We start from the raw sequence: 19,316 nt of genomic DNA, 5'->3' as shown, positions 1-19,316 counted from the left end.
ATTTATTAAGGAGATTTGTTTGAAAATCTATGATTAGTTGTTTCAACTCCTTTATGCCATCTGGAGACCTATCTTGCTCTTTTATCTGGGTCATGGGTTCCTGTTTCTTGGTGTGGAAAGAAAATTTTTTATTGGTGCCTCGATGTCTGTCTTCCTAGATTATTCACTCTGGGTGCAGTTTTGCTTTTTAGTTTAGGGCTTTCTTGCCCTTTCTCCCTTGCTGGTTGTGTAGTAGGAGCCAAGGAAGTAGTTGGTGTTGTGAGCTGTGGAGGCTCAAGCTGCCCTCAGTGCCCCATGGACTGATGAAATTTCTTCCACATTTCTTTTGCCAGGTGTTCAGACCAAGCTACTTCTGTGTGTAATAATCCAATTTGTGTGGATCTAGACTATGGTTGCCCAGAGAGACTTATGAAGCTTCAAGTGCCTTTCTCCCCTTCCTGGGACTGGGATGGAGCTACAGGTGTGGGGAGCAATCTATGCATTACAAGTCCAAGATGACCGCAGTTGTCCCATACATATCATGCTATTCTGTTAGTGCTAGCCAAATGCACCGTCATTTTCCTAGAAAGACTATTGCAGGGCCTGCCAGCTTCCTAGGTTTGGGCTGCAGGCCAACCTGGATGAAAGATACCTGTCCTTACAATCATGGTGATTTTCAGTGAGCCTGCTTGTCCTCCTGCTGTGTGCATAGTCAAAATGGTGGCTACCATTCACTCTGTGACTTGGACATTTTAAAACTTTAGCTAATTTTAGAGTTATACTCTAGCCATCCAAGTTTATTAATCAGTAGCTGAAATCAGTGGTCAACCATCTCTTCCTCCCTGTTTTTGGGAAATGGAGATACAAATTCCAGCCACAGGATAGGTCCTGAGGTGGCCTGCATGGCGAAGTAGGATGATCACCAGCCTCCTCGGTGTGGCCCTATAGTTTCCTGGATAGGCTGGTGCATGCCTTTCCAGTTACATCCCTGCCAGAGGTGGGGATGGGGTTTATGTTAGGACTGCAATTCGGTCAGGATGAAAAGAAGCTGGTCCCTACCAGCACTGTGATTTTCAGTCCATTCTGTTCCCCGTGTGCCAGAGGTGGAGTTAAAATGCTGCTACTGGCCACTCTCAGTCTTGGACAGTTTCAAACTTCAGCTCTTCTTTGGGTTATGAGATAGCCCACCGGATATATTGATCAGTATCTTAAGTTGCTGCTTAACCATCTCTTCCTTCTCCATTTTTGGGAAGTGGAGCTTCCAATTTCAGCCTTTGCATCATTCCTTAGGCAGCACATGCAGCCAGTGGAAATTGGGTACCAGTCTCTGGGATGTGGAGTGCCCTACTCACACATTTTCTCTGCAGATGGGGAGTATTCTCCTTCCAATCTTTCAACGATGTTGCAGGATGACCTTCCTGTCTCCTGGGGACACCAGACAGATGCTTCAGATAGCTCTGGATGATTACTAACTGCCCTGTAGCACAAGCTGACTCTAGGAGCTCCTTACTCTGCTCCCATTTGCTTGTTTTATATATCTCCTTTCTTATATATTTATATACAGAAAGAGGTTGTATCTTGTCATGGATTCTCTAATAACACTAAGTTGGAAAACAGTAATTGCACTTAGTAATATTTTATATTTGCTAGATTCACATGATTTGGACATAGCATGTAGAAATTTTTCTAATATGCATCTCTGAGTCTAAAATATGTCAGACTGAATCCTCTGCCATGATGGCAGTAGTAGATGTCTTCAACCTCCAATGACTCATGACTGGCATCCAGCACTGAAGTTGCCATCAGGAGTGTCCACCATCCATCTGTGGTAGGAGTGGGATCATGTCTTTCTCTTTTTGTGATGTTCCAGACTGTGTTATTGCCATCTAACGTCCAACACATTTCCTATGCTGCCCCAGCTTGTGATCAGATCTGCAAGTCACATGATATTCATTTTATTCTTTCATTTTTGTCAGCAAAACCCACTCCATTTCTGTTGTGTGCGTCCAAGAGCACTAATTCCTAAAATATTTTTCATATTTGGTAGGATTACTCTGTATCAAAATTTATTTCCCCTTGAATATTTATGGCTATGCTAACCTATTTTCATTTCTCCTAATTTATGAAATAGCAAAAAAAAATCTAAAATTACTCATTAGTTTTTTGCTTAGAATTCTGTTTTACTTGTGAATAAAGTTGACAGAATTTATCTATGCCCTTTATTTCTTTAACTTTTCATTCATATAATTATTAAAGAAATACTAGTTGCAATCTCATATAGTCCTGGTACTCTTTTTTTGTACTAGGATCATAATAATGGCTGTTAATGAATAACCTGACTTTTGGATGAGAGAGGGTGGGAGATAAACCCAACAAAATACAGGGTTCTTCCATCTCAGTGTATTGATCCTATGAGGGCTCCCCTACCTTGTCAACTAGGTGACAGTACCTGCAGGGCTAAGGCAATGTTTTCAGGAAGCTTTGTATGCTCTAAATCAGCATTCACGCTATGGTGCTATTTCTCCACTAGCTGGAATTCACAATCCTGGAATCAAGCGGTGGAAATGCAAGTGGCACCACCCACTATTACCCCAGTATTCTACCAGGAAAGTTTTTATTTCCTGTCCCTGCAACCTTAAGCCCAACTAGTCTTCAGGTCTTAGTCCCAAAGGAGGAGGGCTTTCACCAGGAAACACAACACGATTCCATTGATCTTGATGGTAAGCCTGCAGCCTACCCACTTTGGTCTTTTCGTGCCTCTGAATCAAAAGAGAAAGAAGGGAATTACTGTACTGGCTGGGGTGATTGATCCTATCAAGAGGAAAAGGACTGCTACTACTCAATGGTGGTAAGTAAGAGTTTGTCTGGGATGCAGATGACCTTGGGAACCTTCTAGTATGACTGTGCTCTGTGACCAAAGTCAATGGAAAACTGCATCAAGTCAACCCAGGAATGACTATCAATGGCCCAGAATCTTCAGGAATGAAGGCTTGAATCATTCTACCAGGCAAAGAAACACAGCCAACTGAGGTGCTGGGTGAGGGTGAAGGGAATATGGAATAGGTAGTGGAAGAATGTAGTGATGAATATGTATTTTGACCATGTGACCAGTTACAGAAATGAAATCTATAACGATCATGAATATTTATTTATTCCTAGCTAGAGGTAATAAAGGATTTCAGTAGAGTGTTAGGGTACAGGATCAATATGCAAAAATCAGGCTAAATAGAATTTATACTAAATAAGTTTGATTTTACACTTCGTGTGGATTAATGCTTTATTGATATCTACCCATTAAATTGATTTATTTTAAAAAAAGAAAGCAATACACAGAAGTTGGCAATCATCTCTTTCTTTCATATGCCTACTAAGAACCACTCTATTTTGTAAATATACCTATCAATAAATGAGTACAGATTTCTCTAGGACCTTGATCCCTAAAGTGTGAAGTTTATACTTATAGTTCAGGCACTTCCTAGTCCTAGAAATTGAAGCTACTTTACTACTGTGTGGTACAAGTATATAAAAACTGTTTCATGTTTTTTAGGATTGTTGTGAGGTTCAGTGAGTCTATTTTTGTAAAATATTTGAGAAGTGCCTGGCACTAAGACCATATTTGGGCATTGTCTTCATTTTCAGAAACTACAGGTGGCTGTTCCTTCTCAGAGTATTGTGTCCTGAGTTGTCCCCGTCTCCTTCCCGCCCAGTATTGGCAGCCGGCGCTGCCCCTCCTTCTCCCCTTCTCCGTCTTCCGCCTAGCCATTATCTAGACAGCCCACACTTTCCCCTTCCCCTCCCTTGCTCCTAACCTCTTAGCCAGCTTACTGTCCAGTAACCGCCTACTGTCCAGTAACCGCCTACTGTCCAGTAACCGCCTACGCAAGCAACAGCACCCGCCGGCACCAATCAAGTCCCTTTACGTATCCCTAGACCCTATAAAACCATGTCCCCTTCAACCATAAAGTAGACTTGTGCCTAGACCTTGTCTCCGTGGTGTTCTTGCTTGCACCGTGCATCCCCCGTGCCTGAGTGGAGAGAGCGAGGGCCCAACGGCTTCGTGCTGAACCCCCTCCTCTCCTTCGACCGCAAGGCAGCCCCCGTCCGGAGAGCCCACCCGGCCAACCGCGCCGACCCTCCCGGAGGCCCGCCGCTGCCCACACTGAGTCTTTATCATTATAAAGATATATCCTCATATCTCAGAAACCTCTAGGTTCTGATGTAACCTATTTTTTTGCCTTTTCTTCTCTTGAATACTCTGCACATTCTCCTTTTGCCAAGACCACAGTATAGTCAGAGATTGATCTTTAATTTCAAAATCACATCTCCATTTTTCAATCCTTAACCAGGTTGTCATTTCTTTACTTTTAAGATAAATATGATTATCATGTTATGCTCTATTTATCTCAATCTCCATAAAATCTTGCTAAAAACATTTAATTTTGTCCTCAGTGTCATTGGGAGAGCTGATGTTGCAGCATTAGTTTCTAAATGCCAATTCATGAACTTGTGCAGACAGGCTACAAATTCAGGGACTTTGCTCAGAACAGATTTGCAAACTCCAGTTCTGGAAATTCTGATGAGTTTATCCAAATGTGCCTCAAGATTCATATTTCCAAACATTTTGACACCTGATTCTGATATTCAGCTAATTTGAGTTGCCGAGATGATATTAGTTGGTTATGTATTTAGACAACTTTCAGAGACTGAGTTCTTATGTCAATTTCTCAACCTTCTCTCTTCAAGAATGCCTGAAAAAGTCTATCTTTATATCAACTGTTGTAGTGTATTTTCCTGTTTAACATTTGTTCCAGATTTTTTATTACCAGTAAGTGTCATTAATAGCTACAATTAAAAAAATCATTGTGGTTTTAGTAATTGTTTGTTTATGTTTTTCCTTCTAGCTTCTGCTCTGGTCTTAGTTAATGAGATCCCAGTGCAGAGAAGAGAGCTGTCTCTTCCTTGTTAAGTCTGAAAGAGACCTGAATCAACCTTTCTTGTGTTCCTCACCATTTCCTTATCATCCTGGGAAAGATAACTCCATCTAGTCTCAGAAGATATTGGATGAAATATATTTGATGCATCTCAAAATCCCCATTCCCTTGGGTACCCTCCCTGGCTCTGTGCTGTCTACCTTGATGCATGAAGATACCAAGTTGGACTTGGTGTAAATAGTGGCAAACATGGGAGCTTATACGTTAATCAAATTTAAAATATTTGCTGGAGAAGAGGCACAGGAGTCCTGCCATGGAAGTAATAAAGGGTAATGTAAATTCTCTTGCTAAAGTGGCTTTGTCATTTAGTGTATGGGGTCCATTGAAACTATTTTATTGTTTTCCTCCAGCTTTTTGTTCTCAAAAAACTTTTAGGCATCAATAAAAAAAGAAAAATGAATGCTCACAACAAAAATTAGTGAATATTTTTCTTTTTTAAAATATGTCAATTTCTTTTTTTATACTTTAAAAAAGTTTTAAAAATATTTGTATTACATAAATTTTACATAAAAATATTGCACCCAATCACTTCCACACTTTCCCATATTAACAAAATCCTTAATTTTTGTGGTACATTTCTTATCATTGATGAACATATTTTGGAATATTGCCACATGGCATGGATTTTAGTTTACATTGTAATTTATACTATCTCCTGACCAATTTTGTAAATTATGACAAGATATACAATGGCCTGTATCTGTCTTTACAATGTCATTCAGGATGATTCCCACATCCTGAAAATGCCCACATAGGACACCTGTTTTCCCCTCTCCCTCTTCTCAGAAACTCCTGTGCCCAGGGCCTCCATACCAATGAGAACATTTCTTCCATTGCTAGAATCACGTCTATAGTAGAACAACAGTAAGTCTACTCTAGTCCATCATTCATTCTCCAATCCTGAGGATTCTTCAATGGTGAAGCCCACTCTGCCTCCAAGTGAGAGTGGGATTAGATCTCATGGGGCAGATGGATGGGACTATCTTGTTCCCAGGTGCAGACTCTCTTTGTTTCTTGAAATGTCCATTGTCCATCATCATCTCCTTGTTAGTTGTCCTGGGTGAGTCCAATGAACTCGAAAGTAGGTGTTGGTAACTGTTGAGATAATCAGTTAAGCTGGCACATGGACAGCACAAAGATTTGTCTCCTATATAAGTTGTAGAAGTTGTCCAGAGGGTTCCCACATGCCCTTTCCCACTTCCCCTGTTACCATCATACGTAATCATGGTAAATTGGTCAAACTAAGATACTTACATTGTTACAAATTTAGTAACTATACTCCAGACTTCATTCTGATATATCTAATTTTTTACTGCTATACTGTCCCGCTTCCAAATTCCAATCTAAGAAACCACATGCATTTGTTTTCCATGAATCTGTTGCAGGAATATCATGTGACTTTTACTGAAAATGTCTTGCTCACTGCTAATGCATTTCTCCCATTTTAAGGGAATAGCATAATATTTTATTCTGTACATTAATATTCTATGCATTTGGCAACAAGCCTCATCATTTCAAGTTTAAAGATTAATTTTGCCTTCATATTAAGAATTTGCTAACACATTACGTTCATCCATTCATGCCCAAACCCATTGGGCACATTCACTGGGGCCCTGATTCTACACTGGGGAATAAAAATTCCATTGATACTGTAGAATTGTTTGAGAACCATGAAGCAGGCTAGGTCTGGCTGCATGTGATTCATGCCTCATATATCGATCAGCCTGATTTCATGTCTGCAACAGCAGCACTTAGCTTGACTGCACCCTGGTAAGATCATTGGGTAGGGTGAGCTGTGCCCAGAAAATGTTCTTGCTAAGTTGATTTTATGTATAATTAATTGATATTTTTTGGTCATTTGAACAACAGGAGTATAGAAAATTAAATAAAACATGTAGAACTGTAAATTCTAAATAAATAGAAGTATAAGACATTTATCTCTTAGATCAAGACCAAATGCTACATTCCCACATTGTCCCATGTAGAAGGAACAAGTCATCCACTTTTAAGAATCTGAAAGATTCCAGACTTTTAAGCAAATGTGAAGACAGTAGCTAGGTTCAGGTCTACCTGGGATGACCCCAGTTCACTGCCCTCTTACCAACAGCCCTGTCTAGAATTTCTTCAGTTGTCAGAGAACATGGCCATGGAAACCAGAGGGGACAGATCCTGATCACCTTCAAACCTAGTTCTGCTCTTACCTGTATTTTCATAGCACAGTATTTAGCTCTGACCCTGTGGATGTGGTAAACATCAGGAAATCATCTGTTGATAAAAGGGGCATAAAGCAGAGCACATTTCATGAGAAGAGACATGTGTCAGCATCATTCAACTGTGGGCTAAATGGGATGATAATTCTTGTATCAGGAGTTATGATATTTCTTTTATCACATGGTTCATTTTAATATATATATATATACCTATATCTATCTATTTATCACTTTTCTCATTCCATAACAAATTAGCAATTTATTAGGTCAGAGATTTTCGATCAGTAGTCTGGGTCCAGTGTTGATGATTCTCTTCTCAGGTTCCTACATGGTTAATTGGGCTGCCTTCTGTGCAGAGTACAGAGTTCTCTTCCAAGCTCATGGGGTTTGGCAGAATCAGTTTCTCAGGTGGCAGTGCTGAGATCCCATGTCCTTGCTGGATGTCCGCTCTCTCCTACTAGAGCCTGCCCACATTCCTTGACACATGGCCCCCTGACCTCCACAACCAACTTCAGATGTATTCTTCCATTTCAAATACTAGTTATTTATGAATTTCCCTGAGCTCTTTCTCTCTGACCAGTATAGCAAGATTTAACAGACCCCCCTTCTTAAAGTCAATAGCTTTAATGATATCTGTAAAATCATGTCACAGCAGCACCTGAACAGTGTTTCAAAAACTGAGAGAAGGTGTGTATATACCACGGGCAGGAGGTCCCAGGCTTTTTCAGAATTCTACTTAACAAAATGTGTTCTTTTTAAATCATTTACCAAAGATTGATTGGGCCTAAATCGGATCTTTGGCATTGGGGGAGCATTTAGAAATTTCACTTTTTAAAATCATTGTATGACAGTAAAGCTAGTTTCCCAGCTGCACAGAATTGTTAGTTACTTCCACTGTGTCTGCATCTTTGGAGTGTGATTGCTTGTAAAATGACCCAGAAGAACCTGATAAAATGAAAATTTAATTCTAACTCTTGTTCCAGGGATTCTAATAGTACATAATCTAAGCTTCGAACATTTCATCGAATTAATGTTCCCCTTGGATCATGCCCATTCTGCTTTCACACTCTGTTTCTTTAGTCTTTCTTAAATACCCAGGACCATCTTTTCCCAAGTCCTGTTCATTTTCTGAAGTGCTCTTCCCTGGGCTTTGAAGAACAGCCCCCTTCTCTATTCACACATTAGGCCAACTGTTCCCTACTTGAAGACAATATTTCCTTACTTCACATTTCACGTGGACCCCTCTGGGCCAGTTACACTTCACATGACACATCCTGTTTTATCATCCTGTCATCCATGGTGACTTTAAATTTTTGTCTGTGTATAAGAATGGAAGAAAATTATATTCCACTGATGCAGGAAACCTATCAATTAAGGAGTACAAATTCAAGGAAAATAAGTAAACTTAAGAATGTTTATTAAATGCAACTTCATGGAAGAGGAGGAAAAAATACATGGGTGTAAAGAACAAACCTGAATTATTAACATCTTCTAAACACAGATACTTTGCTGTTCTAAGAACAGGGCAGATTGTTGATGGAAGGAATGCCTTCCCTGATGATGTGGGCATCTGCAGTGCTATTCCTCAATGCTGGGAGGGGACCCTCTCCTAAGGTAAAGTGCTCATAAGGAGACAAAGTACAGAAAATGAACTTAATAATTACAATTAGAACTATACATGCCTTGGGACATTCTACATCATGGAAAACCTCAGGAGCTTTGGAAAAAGTCTGTAGGAAAAGTTATACTCATGACAGTGGCAGAATTTTTATCCATATAATTGTTAAAGTGTCCTAAATGTTCTCTTACCTCTGAGTGTTCATGCAGAGGGTTAATCCCAAAATGGACCAGGTTCACATGGCCCTACCTTTCCTGAGTAACTGCTTAGCTCAGAGGAGGAAATCTCAAAGAAGCAGGTTAGTAATGGCTGCAGAAAAGTTACTTGTTCACTGTGTAACCTCCCAGTAAAACGAATCATTCTACTTGTTCATAATTTAATGTCTTATGCCTGGAAGTGTTCATGACATTGTTATTTGCATAATTCAAAAAGCATTATTAGTTTTGTGTAGGAATAAATGAAGAAATGCTCTATGTGAACTTGGAAGCTGAAGTCATTTTACCTATGACCACTAGGTGGAGGTGTTACACTTTAGGTGTGCTACTCCTTACATTAGTGATTTTAGATTTTTTTTTTTAAAGATTTATTTATTTATTTAATTCCTCCCCTCCCCTGGTTGTCTGTTCTTGGTGTCTATTTGCTGCGTCTTGTTTCTTTGTCCGCTTCTGTTGTCGTCAGTGGCACGGGAAGTGTGGGCGGCGCCATTCCTGGGCAGGCTGCTCTTTCTTTTCACGCTGGGCGGCTTTCCTCACGGGCGCACTCCTTACGCGTGGGGCTCCCCCACGCGGGGGACACTCTTGTGTGGCACGGCACTCCTTGCGCGCATCAGCACTGTGCATGGCCAGCTCCACACGGGTCAAGGAGGCCCGGGGTTTGAACCGCGGGCCTCCCATATGGTAGACGGACACCCTAACCACTGGGCCAAAGTCCGTTTCCCTACATTAGTGATTTTAGAAAGTGGTTGACTTAAATGATAGTCCTAAGGGTGACTTGTAAATATTGGTAACTTCTTTCTGCGAGTAATATTGTGTTAAGAGCTTACAGAGGACTTGTTTTGGAAGTATTAAGTGAGGTTCATTTGCGATGTTAAAATTTAGAATAGACTGGGATAGATGCACAATATGTACACTACATCTTAATCTATCCAATGATATGAGTATATTCCACCTAGGTTTTGGCTCCATATTTATAACATTTAACTAAGTTCTTATATTACACTTACAGATGCATGTATTTTATTACAAATTCCTTTTGTTTTCAAGATGGGTGCAGTTGATTTGAAAGAGTACAATTGTGTATAAAATATTTCATTTTCTGAATTATGCTGAATGGTGTTGAAAGTTGTGTTGTTAAGTTGATATCTTGCCTTTTGCTGGCATGTAGTTACATTTCCTCTGGTCATGATATTTTTATCTCCATCTATTATTTATCTTTACAACTCACTGCACAGGTGCCTTTGACTTTATACTCCCTATTGATTTGCATATGCTCCTCAGGGACTTGGTTGTCTGCTCAGAGCTCTATTAATGCAGTTTCCCTGGAGATGGGACCTGAGTACATCAGACGGGTGAGCAAGATGATGTCACATTCCCAACTGCTCATCCTGCTGGTGTTCTGGGCCTCAGGTGAGAGGTTTAGAAGAGTATTATCTTTATAAAGCTGGAGATGGTTTTAACATGCAGAGTGAGGAAACCATTTCATCTAAAGCAGATCTGAATACATATGATAAATAAGAAAACCTACATTTAGATACATATTTTATGCATTTGTGATTGAATGTATGCTCTATGTTCTTTTCTGGTTGCAGGTTCCAGTGGGGACATCGTGATGTCCCAGTCTCCAGGCTCTGTGGCTGCATCTGCAGGAGAGACCGTCACCCTCAAGTGCAAGGCCAGTCAGAGTGTTAGCAACTACTTAGCCTGGTACCACCAGAAACCAGGACAGGCTCCTAAACTGCTCATCTATGCTGCATCCAACCGGCCATCTGGGGTCCCTGATCGATTCAGTGGCAGTGGGTCTGGGACAGATTTCACTCTCACCATAAGCAGATTCCAGCCTGAAGATCTGGGAGATTATTACTGTCAGCAAAGGAGCAGCAATCCTCCCACAGTGCTTCAGCCTCGAACAGAAACCTCCTCCCCAGGGCTGTAGGGCAGTGAGTCTTGCAGCACCAGCTGCTTCCTCCTCAAACTGACTTGAATATGTTTGCTTCCTCCATCTGTCTGAGAAACCACATCCTTTAGGGGACTGTACCATAGAAATATTTTTTTCACTTGGCCAGATCATATGACAGGGTGAATTGACCTCTAGGCTAGGGTCTTTTAAACTTTACACCCTGATGCATTGATTCTATATTCCTTGTATCTCCTTAATAATTAAAAATTCATCAATTTCTTTCTTCTCCCCCATCATCCTCTAAAACTGGACCTTTCCAAGATTAAATCCTTGATCCTTCATATTCAAAACTTCCCCTGTGGAAGGTCATTTACCTCCCTTACTCTTTCCTTCCCGGAACCCATTGTCATACAGGTCTTTCTTTTCAGTGTCACAAAAGGTGATTACATTTGCTACTCTAACTTGTTTTTTTATTTAGATAACTATTTTCATTTTAATTGCCATCAAATAGTAATTGTGGGTGCCTTAATATACTATACTCATTGAAGAATGCTTAGGTTATAAGGGATGATACTCAGCCAATGAAATATGTTGATTTCAGTTTGGATATAAATTTTTCCAGTGAGCTTCATATTCCTGTGATTGTCACACTATTTCTATAGTTCCCTTATAAAATGGTTGAAGTGTAAAACTTGCCAAAAATCAAATATTGTCCATATTGTTATAAGGTCTGTGTTTACTTCATCTTGTTCCCATATATTTGAAAGGACACACATATAATTTTATTCTTTACAATGTTACCCAATGTTGTATGTTCCATCTGTTTAAAAAAGAAAAAATAATTCAAATAGAATATATGCATATTTGTTGTTGTGAAGCAGTGTGGACCTCAGTAAGTAGAATCTTAAGGTATAACCTATTGTTGTTGGAACACTTTAAGGAGGTTACTTCAGTTCATGCCTGGATCACTGTGAGTCTCAGTCCCTTTACTTTAGTCTTTTATAAGAGAATGAGATATAAGTGAAGAAGGAGAAAGCCATGGCAGCAAGAACCTGAAGCAATGAATCCTGAAAGTTATGGAAGAAAGGAGATACCATCATGTGTCTTGCCATTTGACAGAGGAATCTAGCATCACTGGCAGTTGGTCTTTTGGAAAAAAGCATTGCCTGATGATGCCTTGATTTAGACATTTTTCTTAGTCTCAAAATTGTAAGCTTGCAAGTTAATAAATACCTCTTGTGGAAGCCAACCCATTTCAGCCTGGCTAACTAGAACAGTCTAATTCCAAATATTTATAGTATAACTGAAAATCTGCCTCTTTTTATAAATCCCTTTCCCTTTTCGCCATCTCTTTCAGCTATTCTCATTCTTTCTTGGCAACTCTCTAATTCTTGAGCTTTACCCTTCTAGAAATGTCCTGAACTCTTTCACCAATCGCCGACTTCCTTTCTACCATCCTTTGGCCCTGAAGGAATTCATGGTTCTTAAAACCGCTGTAATCTGAACACTTTAGATAAACTTTATTTATTTATTCATTTATTTATTTTATTTATTTCTCTCCTCTCACACCCTCTCCCAGACTGTTGTCTGATCTCTGCATCCATTCACTCTGTGTTCTACTGTGTCTGCTTGTATTCTTATCAGCAGCACCAGGAATCTGTCTCTTTTTGTTGCAGCATCTTGCTGCGTCAGCTCTCCATGTGTGTGGTGCTACTCCTCGGAAGGCTGTGATATTTTGCACAAGGTGGCTCTCCTTATGGGGCACACTCCTTGCGTGTGAGGCTCCCCTAAGTGGGGGACACCCCTGTGTGGCACGGCACTCCTTGCACGCATCAGCACTGTGCATGCTCCGGCTCCATATGGGTCAAGTAGGCCTGGGATTTGAACCGTGGACCTTCCATGTGGTAGATGGATGCCCTAATCACTGGGCTAAGTCCACCGCCTAATCATCAATTATTAATGATTAAATTAATTATTTTGTGACTGCTTTAACAAATTGAGGAAAAAAATCTTGATAACTCACAATACCAGAAGTCAAATCATGCATGCTTTTGGAAGCCAGAGAATTGAAATCAGTGTCTCAAGGCTGCAGTCAAGGCTTCTGTAAGGCCACACTTCTGGAAGCTCTTTAGGAGCATGTATTCCATGACTCTACCAGAACCTGGAGGCTGCTGGAATTTTTTGTTTTGAGACTTCATTACTCTAGCTTTCAAGTCCAGCATCTTCAAATTACTCTATGCTCTTTTCTCTCTTGCATTTTTATGTTTGTCTGCCAAATTATCCTTTATCTCTTTTATAGGAATACATGTGATTGTATTTTGGCCTAACCTGAAATCTCAGGATAATCTCTCCATCTCAAATAAAACAAAGTACAATGAATGTTTCATATGAGGCAGCCTGCATGGGCTCCAGGATTTAGGACAAGTTATTTTCAGGCTGGTATTCAGTGTATAGTGTGTTTCCTTCAACCCTAATGATGCCCATTTATCCCATATGCAAAATACCCTGTCCTCATCTGAACAAACCCAAATATCCAAACAAATTATAGCCTCAACTCAATTCCCAAAACATCTAAATATCATCTCCTGAACAGTCACAAGTCACCATCTATATCATCTAAATTAGGTAAATTAAGTATGTATTACATTCTCAGTAGGGTCCAATCTGGGGTAAATTAATTTCTATCTGTAGACCAGTAACAAAAAAAGAATTTCACTGATTCCAAAACACCCTGGTGGGGCCTGCATAGTATAAATATTGCAGACATCCTGATTCCAAAATGGAGAGGATGAAAGGAAGAAAGGAAGCACAGCTCCCAAGCGATTTTGAAATCCTAAAGTTCTGTTAGTTTCATTGCCTGGGGTCATCTCTGTGGCCTATGACTTGTCCTTGGTGACATGTCTCTGCCTTCTGGACTTCTGCTTTGGCTTCTGTACCCGGGTCTCTGGCCTCTGAGCCCATGTTTGTTATAACTCTCCCTGCAGAGCTGACCTCTGTCTTATCAGGTATAGATTGAATTACATATGTATTCTTAATCATTGTCAGTATCCCTGTCTGTGTGGGCACATTGTAGGTAGGACATTGAAAATGTTATTTGAGTTAAGGTGTGGCTGACATGATTGGAAGGGGACCTTAATCCAGACCATTGGATTCTCTTAAAAGCATGATAACTTCATTCAAAGATATAGAAGCTATAGGGAGGATCCATAAGGTAGAAGTCAACAGAAACCAGAAGAGAAAGGAGAGGACATTGCTATGAAAGCAAGGCAGGGAGAGTAGCCAAGGAACCTCAAGGATCTCTGGTAGCCAGCATCAGAATGACTTTTGGGATAAAGCAATGATTGCTGATGTCTCAATATGGACATCTTCTAACCTCAAACTTGTGAGCCCATTAATTCCCACTGTTCAAGCCATCGCATTCTGTAGTACCTGTGATAGCAGCCTGGCAAAGTAAGGTATCATATTTTGTTTTTCTTCAAAGGTTTTTTGAAGTTCATAGTTTTATCAGCATGTAGAATTTTGTAATTCCACAGCCTTCTTTAATTTTGTCCTCTTATTGTCTCTTTCACCTCAGCAGACAGTACTTTTGATAATATAACATTCTCAAAAATATTCTGGTTTAGGAGAACACAAACCAATAATGTGTGGAGGGTCTATGGATAAGGAGTCTGAAATTTCATAAATCCTGAGGAACTCTAACAGGTCTTTCTCCTAAACTAGGAAAGTTTGGTTACAACTGGATTCTATTAGAGAGCCATGGTGCTGTACAAGAAACAAGTGCATTAGGATCAAATAAATGAGAAATTTGCAATATTTCCAGTTCCTCACAACATCCTCAAATTCATTTCTACATACATTCTTTTAAAAAGGTGCATAACCTGAAAGAACAACCAGCAAGATGGGGCAGAGTAAGGAGTGTCTAGAATCAGCTCCTGATACAGGGCAGTTAGTAAAGACTCAGAGCTCTTGAGATAGTTGAAGAACCTGCCTGGGGGCTCCAGGAGACCTTAAGTGCATCCTGCAATACTCTTGAAGGAATAGAAGGAGGAGACTGCCCATCTGCAGACAAGACTCATAAGTAGAGCACTCCAAGCCACGAGGCTGGTGACCATCCTCCAATAGAGGCACAAGCCACCTCGGGAGCTGTTCTGCAGCTGAAATTGAAAGCTCCACTTCCAAAATATGGGGGAGGAAGAGATGGTGGGCACTAAGTTCAGCTACTGATGAGTAAATTCGGTGAGTAAAATTATAACCCTAAGAACAGCTAAAGTTTGAAATAGTCCAAGTGAGAAAGAAGCCGGTAGCTGCCATCTTAACTCTGCGCCTGGCATGAGGGGAAGCAGGGAGGACTGAATATCACAGTGCTGGTGGGGACAGGATTCTTTCCATCCAGGACATATTGCAGGTCTAGCCTAGTCCCCAGCTCCACCTCTACAGGGAGGAAGCTGGGGGACCTGTGGCAGCCTCTCTAGGAAATTACTGGCCAAGTCTCAGAGGCATTTGGTCATGCTAAGTTGGCAATGCAAATCACCCAGGAGCAATTTTGTGGCTGGAATTGGAAGCTCCATTCCCAAGAACAGGGGAGGAGGAGATGTTTGGCCACTGCTTTCAGCTACTGATTAGGAAATTTGGCTGGCTAAAGTATAATCCGAAGAACATCTAAAGTTTGAAACTGTCGAAGTCTGAAAGAGGCTGTTACCCTCCACTTTGACCCCATCCCCAGCATGAGGGGTAACAGGGCTGAACAAAAATCACATTGACTGTAGGAACCAGGTTATTTCACCCAGATCACCCTGCAGCCTTAGAACAGGCTTCAGCCCCAACTCTTGCAGGGAGGATGCTGGCGGGCTCTGCACAAGTCTATCCAGGTAACCGCAGGTACATTTGGCTGGCAAAGACTGAACAATCAGAAGTCTACTGGGGCAACTGTGGTCATCTTTGGACCCGAACTGCATAGACTGTTGCCCATACCTGCAGCTCCACCCCTATCCAAGGCAAGGGAGAAAGGGATTTGAAGCTTCCTTAGTCTCTCTGGGCAACTACAGTCTAGGCCTGCACAACTTGTATTAGTCCACAAAGCTGTGACTTTGTCCTTACCCCTGACAAAGGAGAAAGTTGGGAAAAGCTGCATTGGTATCTGGACTGATGAGGGCAGCTTCAGCCTCCATATCTTATAACACCAACTACGTCCTTGGCTCCTACTACACAACCAGCAAGGGAGAAAGGGCAGGAAGCCCTAAATTAAAGAGAAAAACTATACCCAGAATAAATATTCTAGTAAGCCAGATGCCAAGACACCAACAAAAACTTGCAATACCCACCAAAAAACAGAAAGATATGGCCCAGTTAAAGGAACAAGTTAAGCCTCCAGATGATATAAAGAAGTTGAGACAACTAATCATAGATGTTCAAACAAATCTCCTTAATACATTCAATGAGATGGCTAAAGAGATTGTGGATATTAAGAAGACATGGATGATCATAAATTAAAATTTGAAAGCATATACAAAAAAAGCAGGTCTTTTTGGAATGAACAGTGCAGTAAGTCAAATTTTAAAATATTGGAATCATAAATTGCAGATTTGAGGAGACAGAAGAAAGGATTTGTGAGCTTTAAAAATGGCCTCTGGAAGTGAGCATACAAAAGAACAGATGAAGAAAAGAATGGAAAAAGTTGAACAAGGTCTCAGTGAATTAATGACGTGAAAAATCGAGCAAACATACATGTCATGGATGTTCCAGAAGGAGAAGAGAAGGGAAAAGGGCAGAAGGAATATTTTAAGACATAATGGTAGAAAATTTCCCAAACCTATTGAAGGACATAGACATCCATGTCTAAGAAGCCCAATGTACTGCCATTCAAAATACTCCAAATAGAGCGACTTCGAGACACACACTGACCAAACTGTCCAATGCCAAAGACTCAGAGAGAATTCTGAGAACAAGATAAAAGCAATGCATAAAAAATAAGGATACCCAATAAGATAGAGTTTCTCACAAGAAACCATGGAGACAAGAATACAATGGTATGATATATTTATGATACTACAAGAGAAAAACTACCATGCAAGGATCTTATATTTGGCAAGATTATATTTCAAATGAGGGCGAGTTAGAATATCAGTGATAAATAGACACTGGGACAATTTCTAAAGAAGAGACCTGTTTTTTAGGAAATACTAAAGGGTGTCCTAGAGCATGAAAAGACAGGAAAGAGGGGCTTGAATGAGAGTTTGGAAATGAAGATTATATCAATAAAAGTACCAAATGTCAAAAGAATGGTGAAAATAAAATATGGCAGATAACACTCAAATAGGCAGGAATAAATTAAGCAATGATGTAAAGCACTAGTATTCAGAAAACTGCAACTCAATGTTAAAAGAAATTTTAAAAAGTTCTAAATAACTGGAAAAACATTCCATGCTCATGCATTGGAAGACTAAATATCATTAGATGTCAATTTCACTCTAATTTATATAGAGATTCAATGCAATCCTGTAAAAGCTCCACAAGCATTTAAAAATAAATACACAATTATCAAATTTATTTGGAAGGGTAAGAGGTCCTGAATAGCCAGAAACTTTTAAAAAGGAAAGCAAACTCTCATGTCCAGATTTTAAAGCATGTTATCTAGCAATAGTGGTAAAATAGCTTGGTACTAGCATAAAAACAGACACACAGACAAATGGATACAAACTGATGCTTCAGAAACAGACCTTCACATATATGGTCAAGTGATTTTTGACTAGCATATCAAACCTGCACATCTTGGTCAGAACAGTCCAATCAAGAAATGGTGCTGTAAGTACAATATCTATAGCCAAAAGGAGAAATGAGGGCCCCTATCTCACATCTTATCCAAAAATTAACTCAAAATTCATAAAAAAAAACCTAAAAATAAAATCAAGAACCATTAACTTTCTAGAAGAAAATGTAAGAAAATATCCTCAAGACCTGGTGTTAGATGGTGGTTTCTCAAAGGAGATAAGAGCAGGCCAGGGACAGACTACTGATGTTGAAAATATGTAGAAGTTTTAATTAGCTTTACTGTATAAGTGCTGAAATGTATAGAGTGTATGATAATACATAGTGATTAACAGATTATAAATGGGGTTGTGGCTGAAAATGGATGTCTAGGGATGTAAGAGCCAATCGACAGAATGCTAGAGAATATTCTAGGAACTGAATAACATGGTAAACCAAGAGGTGGATGAGAATTGTGGTTCACTGTACAAATGCAAGAATGTCCTTTGTTAGCTAGGGCAAATGTACATCTCTAATGCAGGGTGGTGGGAATGTTGGGTAGCATGGGAAAAATAACAGCTGGAGTGAACTATGGATTGTGGTTCACAGTAATAAAATAATATTCTTGCATCTATACCAAAGAAGTACTTTGTTGATAATGGGTCAGTATGCAAAATGTGTGCCAAATGTACACTATGGAGGTGGTAATAATCAGAGGACATTATCTTACCTGTAAGAAATATTCCACCACTCTGTGGTGTGTTGCTAGAGGGATGTTGTTTGGGAATTCTCCACATGTGCATGATTGTGTTATAAGATTACAACTTCTGTCATAAAAATATATTAAAAAATAATAACATGGTGGTTTGGGGGAAAACACAACAAATGCAAGATAATGACTATAAGTAGTAGTAAGATTTTGACAATATTCTTTCTTAATGTGTAAGAAATGTCTTACCACAGTGAAAAGTATTGGTGGAGGGTCGATGTATGGGACTTCTGTATGATGTTACTTATGTTTGCTTTGTAAGTTCACAACTTTTACTATACATTTATTGTTTTTGTATCTTCATATATAAATGATATAAATATAATAATAATAATAGGGTGGGTTGGGGGAAAATTCTTTGGTTAGTAGTAATATATTGACAATGCTCTTTAATAGCTGGTTTAAAATGTTTAACAACAGTCCAAGGTATTGGTGGTAGGATGAGGTACGAGAGTCCTTTATGATGTTATATATGTTTGTTTTGTAAGTTCACAATTATTATTATAAATGTATTGTTTATGTATGTTTATGTATGAGTGACACAATTCAAAAATTTTTTTAAAATATGAATAACCTGAAAACAATTTCATAGACTGAAATAATTGTTGAATTAATGTTGTCTGTTCATTCAACAGAAACTTTTAAGTGGCATCTCTTTGCTTGACTCAGAGAGACTTTGCTACAAAGCAATATAAAAATCCTAATTTGGAATATGTGTGTACCTGACATAGCTGCATGGAAGCTTCCAGGAAGTGTATCAGATAAGACAAGCTAGGATCAATTCCCTTTAAGATTTGGTTAGAAAGATGGGTTGAAATCTATTTGGGTACTTTAGATATTCTTAAAGTCAATAAAAAATGACCATTAAGCAACTATTGCTTGTATGATGG

At 39.6% G+C, this 19,316-nt stretch overlaps 1 gene segment (V, D, J or C); it reads left to right on the top strand.

Moving 5' to 3' along the window:
• Positions 1-10,341: 10,341 nt before the first annotated feature.
• Positions 10,342-10,949, top strand: LOC139436729 (immunoglobulin kappa variable 3-20-like). The segment is given in 2 exon segments: positions 10,342-10,423; positions 10,606-10,949. Coding segments are annotated over 2 exon segments (426 nt in total).
• The last annotated feature ends 8,367 nt before the right edge of the window (positions 10,950-19,316 follow it).

This window comes from Dasypus novemcinctus, chromosome 17 (genome assembly GCF_030445035.2).
Source record: "Dasypus novemcinctus isolate mDasNov1 chromosome 17, mDasNov1.1.hap2, whole genome shotgun sequence".
In the NCBI taxonomy this organism is placed as follows: Eukaryota; Metazoa; Chordata; class Mammalia; order Cingulata; family Dasypodidae; genus Dasypus; species Dasypus novemcinctus.
The sequence above is the reverse complement of the archived record's forward strand: the minus strand, read 5'-3'. Positions and strand labels throughout refer to the sequence as shown.